General features: G+C 41.7%; 1 protein-coding gene across 1 annotated transcript in view; it reads left to right on the top strand.

Moving 5' to 3' along the window:
- Nucleotides 1-12,762, top strand: part of sorcs2 (sortilin-related VPS10 domain containing receptor 2) — a 343,474-nt gene that overhangs the window by 291,675 nt on the left and 39,037 nt on the right. Inside the window, exons 9-10 of the mRNA XM_070929476.1 lie at nt 8,094-8,273; nt 10,224-10,370. Coding sequence (XP_070785577.1) covers nt 8,094-8,273; nt 10,224-10,370 — 327 coding nt within the window. The remainder of the gene's footprint in view (nt 1-8,093; nt 8,274-10,223; nt 10,371-12,762) is intronic.

The raw sequence follows: 12,762 nt of genomic DNA, 5'->3' as shown, positions 1-12,762 counted from the left end.
AAATTATTTTGAATTAAGCTCCTAAATGCACCTTTGATTGTCACTTTTCAGAGCACTGTGTAGACAATGTTGGGCTATTTCCTCTGTCAGGATGAACGCATGATTGAAATTCCAAAAGTTGTTTTTCCTTCAACCAATAGTCCAAATCCACTGACAGCATTGCAACGGGCTTGGTAAATACGTCTTGTTATTAAAAGGGTTGAGAATCGGGGCCATGCCAGCCTTTCATAAACAGGTGTTTATATCAATGGGAGTAAAAACAAAATAATGACAGATACCTGGTGCCATTCCATTCCAGTCACACACACAGGACAGACATGGGGTCATTGTTTCCAGCATCACAGAGGGCAGACAGTGCAACACACACACACAATCCAATGAAGCCCAGATGTTTCGACCAATGTGTACATAATCTTTTATTGCAGGTTCATCAGAAACATTTCTGCAGAGTTGGCACCATGGATGTACTGTGTGTAGCATAGGAATAACCTTTTCCTTTTAAAAACAAAAACAGCCTTAAATAGTTTTTATAACACTAGTGGATGCTCCGTGGAGGCACATAATTATGTAAAAATAATGTTTTTACTTGAAAAGAGCCCGGTGCTTTTAACTGATAATACACGCACTTGACATTATCAGTGTCAATTGCACTGCTGATGAGCTGATAATAGATGCGGTGGCCAGCAGGAAATTGACTTTGATCTAGTCTTCATTTTGTGTAGAATCATTTCTACATCAAAGCACATTTTCAGGAATATCTACTTGATTATGTATATATATATATATATATATATATTTATCTTAACTTACTGATCAGTTTTGTAAATGAGGCCCAAGGACATTAAGCGATCAGAGACAGCGCCCTGTTCTTTTGTCGCCTTGGGTTGACATCCACCTTGTTTAGATGTTGTAATATTTTACCCGTGTAATCATTTAAATAAATGGTTGTTGCCATAGATAATAACAATATTGCTATTTTTTTTTGTTTTTTCCTTCACGGTTTTGCTGGAGGAAAGGCCACCAAAACCACGGTCCTCTTAGGATCATGAATCTCTATCACAAATGACACAGAAATATAGACAGTAAGACACCTTGTCTGGGACCAACTTTTCTTAGGCCCCACCGATAGCATGGCAAAAAAAAAACTGGTTCAGAAAAATCAGTACAAACAATACAAGTACAGTGTTATGTGCTTATTTGTATGCATTTAGAAATGCATGCCATTGTCAGTATCTGCCTTAACCAACTTCAACATTTTCATTAAAATGACAGGTCAAGCTCAAGAAAGTGCATTACCTTGTTTTAGTGAAGTCCAAGCGGAAGATATGCAGTGACCCTCATTTAACACTGGCATTTAAAGTGGAGGCACGGGATGCACACATATCACATTCACTGTATTTGACATGTTCGAAACGAAGTCGTCCTTATTGCCTCGGACCACCGCAAACCATTCATCCTTTAACACTGTAAATTAATTCACAATCTCACTGAAATTGTCAAACAACCTAAACAAACAATGTTTTACTAAAAGGTTACGTCCTCTCACGTCACGATTCTGGTCTGAAGTCTGCATGAGGTGCGCATGTTCTCACCACCGCATAATAAATCACGCTTAATAAATATCCGCTTATGTGTGGGGGAAAAGGCGCACGCGTGTCTTTTGTGTACACATGGTTTACAGTATGCATCTGGCCCCAGGCCTGTACCTCTGAAGGGCTACACGCACTGACGCTGTATGATGCAGCCGTAGTATTTTTGTCCATTGTCCTATTTCACACATTAACACCTGCCAACTCTCCCCAGATCGGCACTTCCTGGCCGCCATACCTTGACCACTTTTTGGGTCTGCTTGACCCGTTCAGTGTTTGGTATGATGCAGCTGGTGTCTGTTGCACTTAAATGCATCGAACTTGCGAGTTTGGAAGTGCACCTTTACCTAGGGAATCATAGGTGCACTCTATTTACCTAATATTGTCATTTGGTTTCTCTGTATTGTATTTCAATATTGTTATTTCTGGCTTCACTGTATATATGCACACGTGTATATACGACAGACGGATCCTGAGGTTTCTTTTTTTTCTCCTTATCCAAAGCGAATGTCTAAGGTTAGCAGGAGTTATATGTTATATAGATTCTAAAGCCCTTTGAGAATTTGTGATTTTATTTATTATATAAATAATGATGATAAGGCCTGTGGGATGTAGTTAAAAGATAGTGAGTGGACTTCGACTTGAGATCATTTTGTCACACAATAGGCAAAACGAGTACTTGCTCTAGCACACCCAACACGCAGTCGAACTATCCACCAAAGTGCAGCAGTGAACCAAACTCTGGTATCCACAGGCTACTCAGCACAGAGTATACTGTCTTGTCTTGTGCAGGAATGAGTGCTGCAAGCCCCGAAGCCCATAAGATATTCATTGGCATACGGGTGGACGTTCAGTACGTAAGGTATGTAAGTGCCGAGTACTCTATCACCAGCATGCACATTAATTAGAATCGAGCATACAGGTTAGCAATAGTATTGAACAATCTCAGGAGTAGTCCAGAGAAGGTGAAAACTTGTATTGCTGTCAACGTCTGGCTCTGTCCAGGTAGCAGTACGTTCCAAACTCGTATGTATCGTGTGTGTTCACTTCTTCACTGTATCAGATCAACAATCAGTCAGACAGTTTGTGGCCACTCACACCTGATTCTTCAGGGTTGTGCAATGACAGCTTGGACAAGGCGGCAATTTGGAAATAAGCCTGTAATTACTAAGAGGATTGAACTTATCTTCAAAAGGGTATGTTAAAGGACTGGAGCCAGAAGCCAGTGAAGTCTCTGTGAAAGGTAAAATGTGTGGGGCGACTGTATCAAAGACCTCTTTACAGAATTCAGTGTGAATAATGTCCAAGGAGTATGATGAGGATTTTAATGATTAATGGGATCTGTTGAAAGGAAATGAGCTTAACGCTGCTGAGAGAGGGTGAGCACACTGAAGAGGTTATTATGTCACAGCTGACTGCCGGGGGGAAATCTTATATCAGATGTTGTCCATTTTTTTTAATGAAATGAGCAAGACGCTCCCCACACCGTTCTGTCCATCAGTGAGTCTCAGCAATGTTGCAAGAAGAAGGGGGTAATGATGTAGTTTAATCTTTTTAAAAGAAACCTGGAAGTGGAGTGTGTGTGAGCTTCCAGCAGGAGTATGAGAAATGACATAAGTGATGGACTTACTTCAAGCCCCTGCTTATATCAAGAAAGTATGACAGTTTTAGCATGTGGCATGGAATAGAATGTCTAACATTGATGTAGCTGGGAATTTGGTAAAGGATAGGTCACTTTATAAGCACAGGCACATCTGGAGCCAAGCACGGAGTCTCAACCCTTATAGACTACAGCCTACTGGATACTGTGATTTTCTAGTTCTTTGTTAGTTCTGCTGGGGTGTGACAAGTCTTGTCCTGAACCACAGTAAAAATGTCCCTCAACAGGATGGCCAATGAAGAGAAACAGTCATTCAACCAGCGTGGAGTTGGCAAATCCAGGAGACTTTACAGCCCTCAAGGCAAATGGACCAGAAATGATGGACTGCCTGCAGGATTGTTCTGAAATTGTCCAGTAGTCTTTTAGACATTCAGGAACTTGATGATCAATCCAACGTGGATCAGTGAAGTGGAGTTAAAACCCAGGCTACAAGGGAAGCAAAGGGTTTTTTCGATTTGGAAAGGTTTTATATGGTGGTTTATCCTGCCCTCCCTCATCCATACCGAGGAAAGGCAGGGTGAGGTGATGAGGATTTCCAACACCTGGTACTGGTTGGCAGCATCAGATAAAATACTATAAACACATTTACGTAAGGAGCCATCTTTCTCATGTGAAGTAGCCAGTGTATCAGAACCGGGCACGGTTCTACGAGGGTGCAAAAGTATGCATTGCACCCTAAGTTGAAATCTGAATAATAAATAATATCATAAATAACAAATGATAATAATGGAATAAAAAAATAATTGTAATGAAACTTCATCATTAATGCATTAGTCGCGTGCGCATCGCTGTCATAATAGCCCTACATCGTGGCAGGCGTGATGATTCCTCTAGGGGCCAGAGTTTGGGGGTATGGGTTTGCTCATACAAAAAAAACAATTTGATAAAAAGGAATAATGTATTCATTTTCACTCTGAAAACCAACATGAAAAAAAGTTAGTAATGTTCCCCCAGAGCATAATGTTGTTTTGTTGTACCAGTTTTGTTGCTAAACGATATTAAAAATGAGTGGTAAATAACCTGTTTCATGTACCGTTAGGTGCCATCTATGTGCTGAGTTTTTCCTTAGCGGTGGTTAGTAAATAAGCTCACCGACAGCAACATCATTGTTAATATTGCGGCACAATGTTGGGCATATGTGAATCGACAGATACAGATACAGTGGTACAGTTCAAGTTGCTTCACTTTAGGCTTGTGAAGCTAAGGTTTTAATGTTTTAATGTATTTCAATCTTCGTTAACTTGATTTGACTGATTTGTCTGTGTCAGTCAATCAATGTGTCGCTGTCAAGGCTGTTGCTAGGCCATGAGATAGGCTATGAAAACCTCTCAGTATGCTAACAGTTAGCTGTCATGCTATGAGAATGTCAGTGCTAGTGTGACAGACACTTTACTTACAGTAGTTCTTGTTGTGTTGACATGTCGTCCACATGACGTGAAAGAAATCATAAGTAGATGTAAAAAAGGTAGTTTGAGGGAAAGTAGGTATAACGACAAGGTAAACAAAAACAAAAGAAAGCGCAATGATCATCAAAGATAGATAACATACACAACATGTTAGGTGACAGAACATCTTATTTCATATTTCAGCACATTTGATAATGTCATCAATAAAACGCGATATATTAAAAAGTAACACAAGATGAATGAAAACATAAGGTTGAGTGCTGCAACATCTGTTTCACCTTCACCCTCCGCTCTGCTGTAGCAGCTCCTGTGTCTTGTTTCATTCATACCACAGTGTGGGTTTTTGCTACCGTGCATACTTCACAGCCGACTAATCACACCGCTGATTTTCACTCATTCTTGTGGTTGGTACAAAAGGTGCTTACAGTTTTGAGGATGCGCATGGAGTGTCTCTGCACCCACACAGTTTCCATTCAAGTGTAAATTGAGCTTTTAGCCTTCACCATCTCATTATTTCTTTCTGTCTTTGCCTTTGTAGTGTTATTAACACCATGCTGAGTTTGGGTCAAGGAGAGTCTGAATCCGAGTGTAGGTTATTATTGTGTCCAGTGGTTTGTGCAGCTTCTAGGACCCAAGATCTCTGATATTTCACTACCACGGGTGGCCCTTGTCCCTGGGGTGACTGTGGCCCTGCTGGCCCTGACACAGATGGATGGATGGTATTTTTTTCAGAGGGTACTCAGTGATGCGGCACCAATGAGAGGGACGCTGGAAGAGATATCCTGCAATTTCAAGTCAGGATTTCGGCTGGAGTGTAAAGGACAATGCCCTTGAAGCCAAACAGGTGGCATTTTCAAAGCACACAACTTGGCATCCCAGATGCAGAGATTTCCCATGACTATTTGTCTTTCCCTTGCCCTTATCATGCTACATTTAGCTCCTTTAGCTATGGTGAAATGTAAGAGCCTGGCTCAAATGCCACTGACTCCAGTTATGTACCAGAGATCATTGAGTTTAGACTACATTTTGCATGTCTTGCACAGTCGTTTTTCTTTTTTGTCAGCATTCTTCTACATTTTGGCTCTGTATTTTTGCTTCTGGCACCAGTTTGTCAACCAGATAAAGGTGGACTGGGATCCAGTTCAAGACAAAGCGGACTGTTTCGACTCTTGGACTGCAGATTATTCCAATCCTTGTACTTTTTCCTTTCCATCCTATTCCTACCATCATACCATCTGTACACTTACACCCTTCACAAGTGGTGGTAAAATGGAGTTTCTGCTTGTAGAACACATTTGTTGAAAGTATCATTATATTTTATTATGTTATATTATATTTCCAGATTTTGGTTACTTTAAGAAAACTAATGGTCGTTTTGAAGTTTATTTGAGTGTGTGAATACGACTAAGGCTTTTCAAACTGGTGTTATAAAGAGAGTTACATGACTCTTTGAATCTTCTATGTCTTTTCTCATCTGTGTTTTTGGGAGTGTATTTGCATATGAAAAGACCAGTCCTGAAACTTTCTATACTTTCATGGACAAAACTTAACTTATAAAAAATCCAAAAAGATTTTAAAGGTAATATAAACTAGGTACGAGGCAAATGTTAAGCAACAACTGTCGAATGAACTTCAGATTAACAGAAAGTTGGAGTTGGGTCAGAATTATGGCGAGGAAGGTTAGTTGTGTTTTGGGGAAGGTTTTGTCCAAATGTCTGTTTGTTACCATTCTCTTTGAGTTTAAGTCTGGACAGGAGCCAGTATATGCATTTCGGTCTCCACAGATCAGCACATTTCACAGCGCCTGAAATCTGCAGACCTGGGTATGTGGATGTGGGAAGACTTCCTCGTTGCAGTAGGAAGAGTCACTGGGAGGAACATATACATAGAAACAAATCTCTTTCTGTATCTTCAATTTTTTTTTTGTTATTTTGATACAAATGTGGGCAGGCTCAGATTTTATTATTGTTATATATTTCGACAGTTCAGAGAGAATATTTCTTTGAGGTTTGGCTACCCTGGGACACACACACACACACAACTGTGTGAACTGTGACCTGTTTCTGCACAGCCAATATCCTACGCCTCATTCACAGCAGTATTGCATTATTCTGCCTATGACAGCACACACAGGTGGTAGAGCATATTGGGGGTTTGAGCTCTGGCTCCGGTTGAAAAGTGCTCCTCTAAGTACACATTAGTGCATGAGTACTCAGTAGTCATTACTACATTATTACGTGAGTACTCAGTAGTCTTTACGACATTATTACATGAATACTCCGTTTCTTTTTTCAGTATCTGCAATGACAGTATGTTATGTCCACCAGCTATGTGTTGCGTAGTTTTGACCTCAAAAGAGGTTTTGTGAGTAGCCTGAGCTGCCTGTGTTAGGGGTAGAGTTAAATGATGAGCAAATTTGACTAGAAGCATGAGATGTGGAATTGTCCAATATAACAATAATGATATAGAACCCTTACCCTAACCTCAACCCTTCATAGAGATATTGGGCCAAGAAATCAACCAGTTACTCCAGTTCATGTCCCAGGTGTATCAGGGTGAACTGAACATCCATGGGTACTGCTTGGGTCCTTTTTTTTCCCTTTTTTTTGTAGCTGAATTGTCTTCCTGGCAATACCTCCACAGCTTGCTGGGTGACTCAGATACAGTACATTTATGAATATGAAGATTAGAGCACGGCTTTCAATACTGTTATTACTCAGAGCCACAACCATAAATCCCAGGGTAATTGAGCTCTAGTGTTTTTTTCTGAGCAAGATGGCAGAGTGTCAATGATTAGAGACACACCTTCTTGGGCACTTTCCCCCTCGCTCTGATGGCTTTATCTTCAAATGTTATGTTAATGTAATCACTAACACAGAGAAAGTGCTGAGTCGCTCTTTGCGCTGTCGTTACACTCTTTCATGAGTGATGAAGCCATTTGCATTGAAGGCTCACGAGCTTTGACAAGAACACCTAACAAATTTTCCAAGCTGCCAAAAACAGTTTTTGGATGGGCAAAGCGTTCCCCTATCTCCCCCAGTTTGTTTCTGTGACTGTGTGGCTCTATATTTATCGGATTATGTTCTCTGGCTCACAGTGAGTTACTGTAACCTTTCTGTGAATCTGCTGCCTTTACTGCTTTTTCTACTCTCTCCTCTCTTTTTCCTCTTTGATTTTCCTTTTTCCTCTCTTTCTTTTTCCCAACCTGTCATCACTTGCTGCTTTTATTTTATTTTCAGCTTTACCCCTTCTCTTGTTTTTTTTCTTGCTTTCCACTTGTCTAATCTCTTTTCCCTGTTTTTTGTTTCTTCAAATTCAATCATTTTCTCCTCTACTGTTCTTTCATTCCCAACCCCACTGGTTCAGAAAATACTGTCCCTTTTTGACCCCTACTTCTCCTTCTCTCTTCTACCTCCATCCCTCCATCTCTGCCCCCAGGATGTTCAGATAGTGAGTACGGACGAGAACCAGGTCTTCCTCGCCCTCCAGGAGTGGTACCAGTCGGACACATATAACCTGTACCAGTCGGACCCCCAGGGCGTCTACTACTCCATCGTCCTGGAGAATGTTCGCAGCACCAAGCAGCCAGAGGAGAATGTCCTCATCGACATACTTGAGGTGAGATGGGGTGAAGGAGTGGGACATTAATTATGGCCATGGACAAAGGCCCCATAGAGTACTTAGCCATACATAAACATTGTATGTAATTAATTATTCCTGTGAACACAGCTGAGTCCAAATCAAAGCAGGGTCTAAATGTCTAAAGCTCCGTCTCCTCTGGGGACTCTTCACCTCCACACAGTCCAGAGCAGCCAATCAGTGTGAAGCACTTCTAAGTGGATGTAACTATGTCATGAAAAAGAACAATTTAATCATGCTTGAAGGATTAATCTGTCACTAATCTTCATCAACAAATCCCATTAAAAGACCAAAACCAACAATGTGTTAGTTAGTCTCTTTCTGACTTTCCTAACGTGTCTGTCACTGTCACCCACAAACCCACTGGTTACCTTTGAAGACGTAAATCTTTAAAAAGTAGTGACATTAGCTGGAGCTGCTGGAGTGAAAACCTCCTGGAATCCATTAAAGAGCAGCACAGAGCCGCCAACAATTCCCGAAACTGGAATTGTTGTGGAGAAATGCTACACAGTGGACACGCTAGTGGTGGTAAAGTAGTGGTAACCTATGACTGCACAAACTCGTGTAATGATATACTAAGCTAGGTAGATGGACATGCTAACCATTGCAGTTTATGTTATAGCAGATAAACACACTATTTAAACATTTCTTTTGCTAGTATCGCTCCAGCTACAGACCCATGCACACCACTTTGTTATGTGGAGAAACCCAAAGCTCGACAGGCCTGTCAGATACATGCTGCATGCAAGTTTCCTCCACCTAAATGGATATTAATTGTATGCATTCACAGCCGCTGATGTCTTACTTTACTGAAAGCAATCTTGCATTAAATATGAAGACATCTGGTTAAGGACTCCCGTGTTAGCCTTGCCCTCCTTTCAGTCTGCGTGTTCTAGCAGTCAAGCTATTGTTCACCTCTGTGTCGCCGTCGAGTGTTTTGGTAAGGCCTCTAGATGAATGGACGCCGGGGACATGAAACAAGTAGAAGAGGAAGAAGGAGAGTGTCGGAGCAAAAAGAAAGAGGCGACGGACCCTCACAACAGAACTCATTTTCTCCTTCTCTCTCATCCCTCGCTCCAGGCTGCACTCTCATCACAGGCTTGTAGATAGAGATGGAGAGGCAAACAGCATACAGGGGAAGGATAAAAACTTGAGGCAAAGGAGCAAAAAAAAATTTAAAAAAAAATGAGGAGAAGACGAAGGTCCGATCAAAAGTGGAGAGATGAAGAAGTGCAGACAGAAAGGAGAGATGCCAGATATCCAGAGTGAATAAAAGCAGGCTTATGTACTTTGATTTAAACAATTACCTTGTTTTACTCTATAAACATCAGTGCTGCATAATAGATAACAAAGGGGGCTGTGGTAGTCTGCGGATGGAGACATGTCTGACATGCTGCCAGGCTCTGTTTAAATGTCTGTCCTCATCATCGTCTTGCTGTGTAATGTTCCAACTTCACAGCCTGAAGCTAACAACCTCAGAGCTGCAAACAAACATGCAGTATGTATTGATTTCAGTGAATTAAACTTTTACAGGCCTGCAGTTTCTGTGTCAGTGGTTTCCTTTCAGCCTCACATTGCTCCGTAACATATTGCGCTGCGGATAATTCAGCTTTCAACCGCCGCTGACAGTTAAAGGGCACCTTCTCTTATGTCCCAGTTAATATTCTAAATGTAGCTGTATAGTTCAAAGTAAAGTTACAATCCAGTCACAGCAGTCTTATGTTTGGACATCTTCATAAGAATTCTTCCTGGGTGTAACGTCACCACATTCTCCTTTCTTCCCATATTCTGTGACTGCATTAGGAAAGTTACAACTTGAAGATCCATACACTGGATTAAAGTGAGACTATGGGACTTTTGAAGGAATAAATAACACATTCTTCCTCTTACCAATGAAAAACGTAATTCGTAAGAAACACTGTTTCCCAGGTACGTGGAATCAAAGGAGTCTTCCTGGCCAATCAGAAAATCGATGGCAAAGTGACAACTCTCATCACCTATAACAAAGGACGAGACTGGGAACCCTTGGCCCCACCTACTACGGACATGAATGGCAAGCCGATCAGCTGCAAAGCGGTAAGCGCTGACCTCACAAAACATCCCTGTTTCCTTTTTTTCTTTACTTACTCTGCTCCTACTCTGAGTGTGTGACCTTAATGCTACTAGAACGTGATACAATTCATTTGCAGCTTTAAAGTGAGTGAGTGTTAGCAATTACTGAGTGTCCACATTCCAGTGACATCAACCAGTCAGCTTCCAATAGGCTGCAGCGACCACAAAATAGTGAGGAATCTTATTGGCTGAAAAAAGCTGACCAGCAAATCAGTTGACAGCCAATGAGAGTTGTGTACTTTGTTTCGCTATGTGTGTAATTTGACTTGATGGACAACAGTTCTGCCAAACAAGTAGAAATAAAAACTTCCAAATTCCAAAATTGAGCTGTGTGGAGGAGGGCGGCCAGCAACTATTTCTGTGCCACCATTAATTGTCTGGATAGGAACAGAATACATCTACCAGTCATACAGTTGGCTGGCTTTGGTCGGCTCAGACACAACACACCATAAAACATCAACAGGTTGCTGTATTTTATCAGAATCAGAATCAGAATCAGAAATACTTTATTGATCCCTGGGGGGAAATTGTACATTATGTAGCATTATGACTGGCTAGATTCCATGGCCAATTTAGGACTATACTGTTGTTACTGAATGCATTCCATCCACTGATTAGAATTCTTCTCAAAACTAACATGTTCAAACAGAGGACATATTCAATTCAATTCAATTCAATTCAATTTTATTTATATAGCGCCAAATCACAACAAAGTCATCTCATGACACTTTACAAAATAGAGCAGGTCTAGACCGACTCTTTATAATGTTATTACAGAGACCCAACAGTTCCCACCATGAGCAAGCATTTTGGCGACAGTGGCAAGGAAAAACTTCCTTTTAAGAGGCAGAAACCTCGAGCACAACCAGACTCTAGGTGGGCGGTCATCTGCTTTGACCGGTTGGGTTTGAGAGAGAGAGAGAGAGAGAGAGAGAGGGAGAGAGGGAGGGAGAGACAGAGACAGAGACAGAGACAGAGAGATAGACGTAGAGACACAGATAGACAGACAGACAGACAGACAGACAGGTAGGCAAAGATGTATGGCAGCACTAACAGTAGAAGTAGCTGTAATATTAGCTTAGATTAATAATAGGAGCTTTAATAGTGACAGAACTACGACTAAACATAATAACTGTAGAGATGAGAGTCAGGCAGGCCCATGGCGGCAGCAGCACCCAGGCGTACCAGGACCACGATCCACAGCGACCTACGAGTCGACAAAGCACAAAGAAACTCCGGAGAAGAAATAAAGTTAGTAACATGCATTGGACTGTGATGAATGTGCAAAGATGAAGAGGGAGAGGAGGAAAGCTCAGTGCATCATGGGAAGTCCCCCAGCAGTGTAGGCCTATAGCAGCATAACTAGGGGGCTGGTCCAGGCAGGCCTGAGCCAGCCCTTAACAATATTGCTATCAATTCGCTACATTTTCACAGAGTGCTGAGCTAAACAACCCACCTTTGGTAAATCTCTCATGAAATGGCACACTTAAGCTGGATTTATGGTCGCCGTAGTGTATCTGGCACGAGGCTCTCACGCCCAAAATGACGTCATCGCGCCATGCCGAAGGCTCCGTAAGCTGTAGCAGCATGTGGTCGTGCACCGCTGAATTTTTGTAAGTGGGCGACACGCCCGTGAAACTAGACCGGCCGAGCAGGTCCGTCATTTCAAGCACCTCTACGACCCTTCCATGAGAGAGCACAGGGACGGCCACATGATTCTGAACTCATGGAGAGAGGCTGCCGCCATATTTGGCGTTTTGGAGAATACTGCAATGAAACGCCCGTTAAGCATAAACACCTCTGTGCAGTCTCAGAGCTCACGTGACATCTATGGCAGCCTTCTCACGCGAACATAAACAAGGCTTTACGCTGCTACCATTGGCATTTACCTATCCACCATATTCCTACCCCCATGATACATTGCATGAATTATGGCCGTGACTTTCCTTTCTCTTTTCTTGGAGATTTTGGGGAAATTAATGACGTAGGAACACAAACTGTCACACCTTAAACAGGATAATGTGATTTAGCCAGCACTACTTTATTGATTTCAAGAAATAGTCGGCCATGTTTTATTAAAGAAGGTGGAACCCTGGCCCTGTCCGAAGGTAACACAATCCGCCCACCACCTCCAAAGCTCACTAATTAACAAGCTATATCATGTTTGTTTAATCTGCATAACAGCGATTTGTTGTTTTTGCATTGATTTGTACAGATTAAACAGATTAAAGTGCTGGCAAGCAGCTTCATATTTACCGTACAGACATGAAAGTGGTATTGCTCTTCTCGCCTCTCTGCAAGAAAGCGAATTTCCTAAAATGAACTTGTCCTTTAAGGTGTGACAGGCTGTGTTCCA

The sequence above is a fragment of the Enoplosus armatus genome, chromosome 23 (genome assembly GCF_043641665.1).
Source record: "Enoplosus armatus isolate fEnoArm2 chromosome 23, fEnoArm2.hap1, whole genome shotgun sequence".
NCBI lineage: Eukaryota > Metazoa > Chordata > Actinopteri > Centrarchiformes > Enoplosidae > Enoplosus > Enoplosus armatus.
The sequence above is the reverse complement of the archived record's forward strand: the minus strand, read 5'-3'. Positions and strand labels throughout refer to the sequence as shown.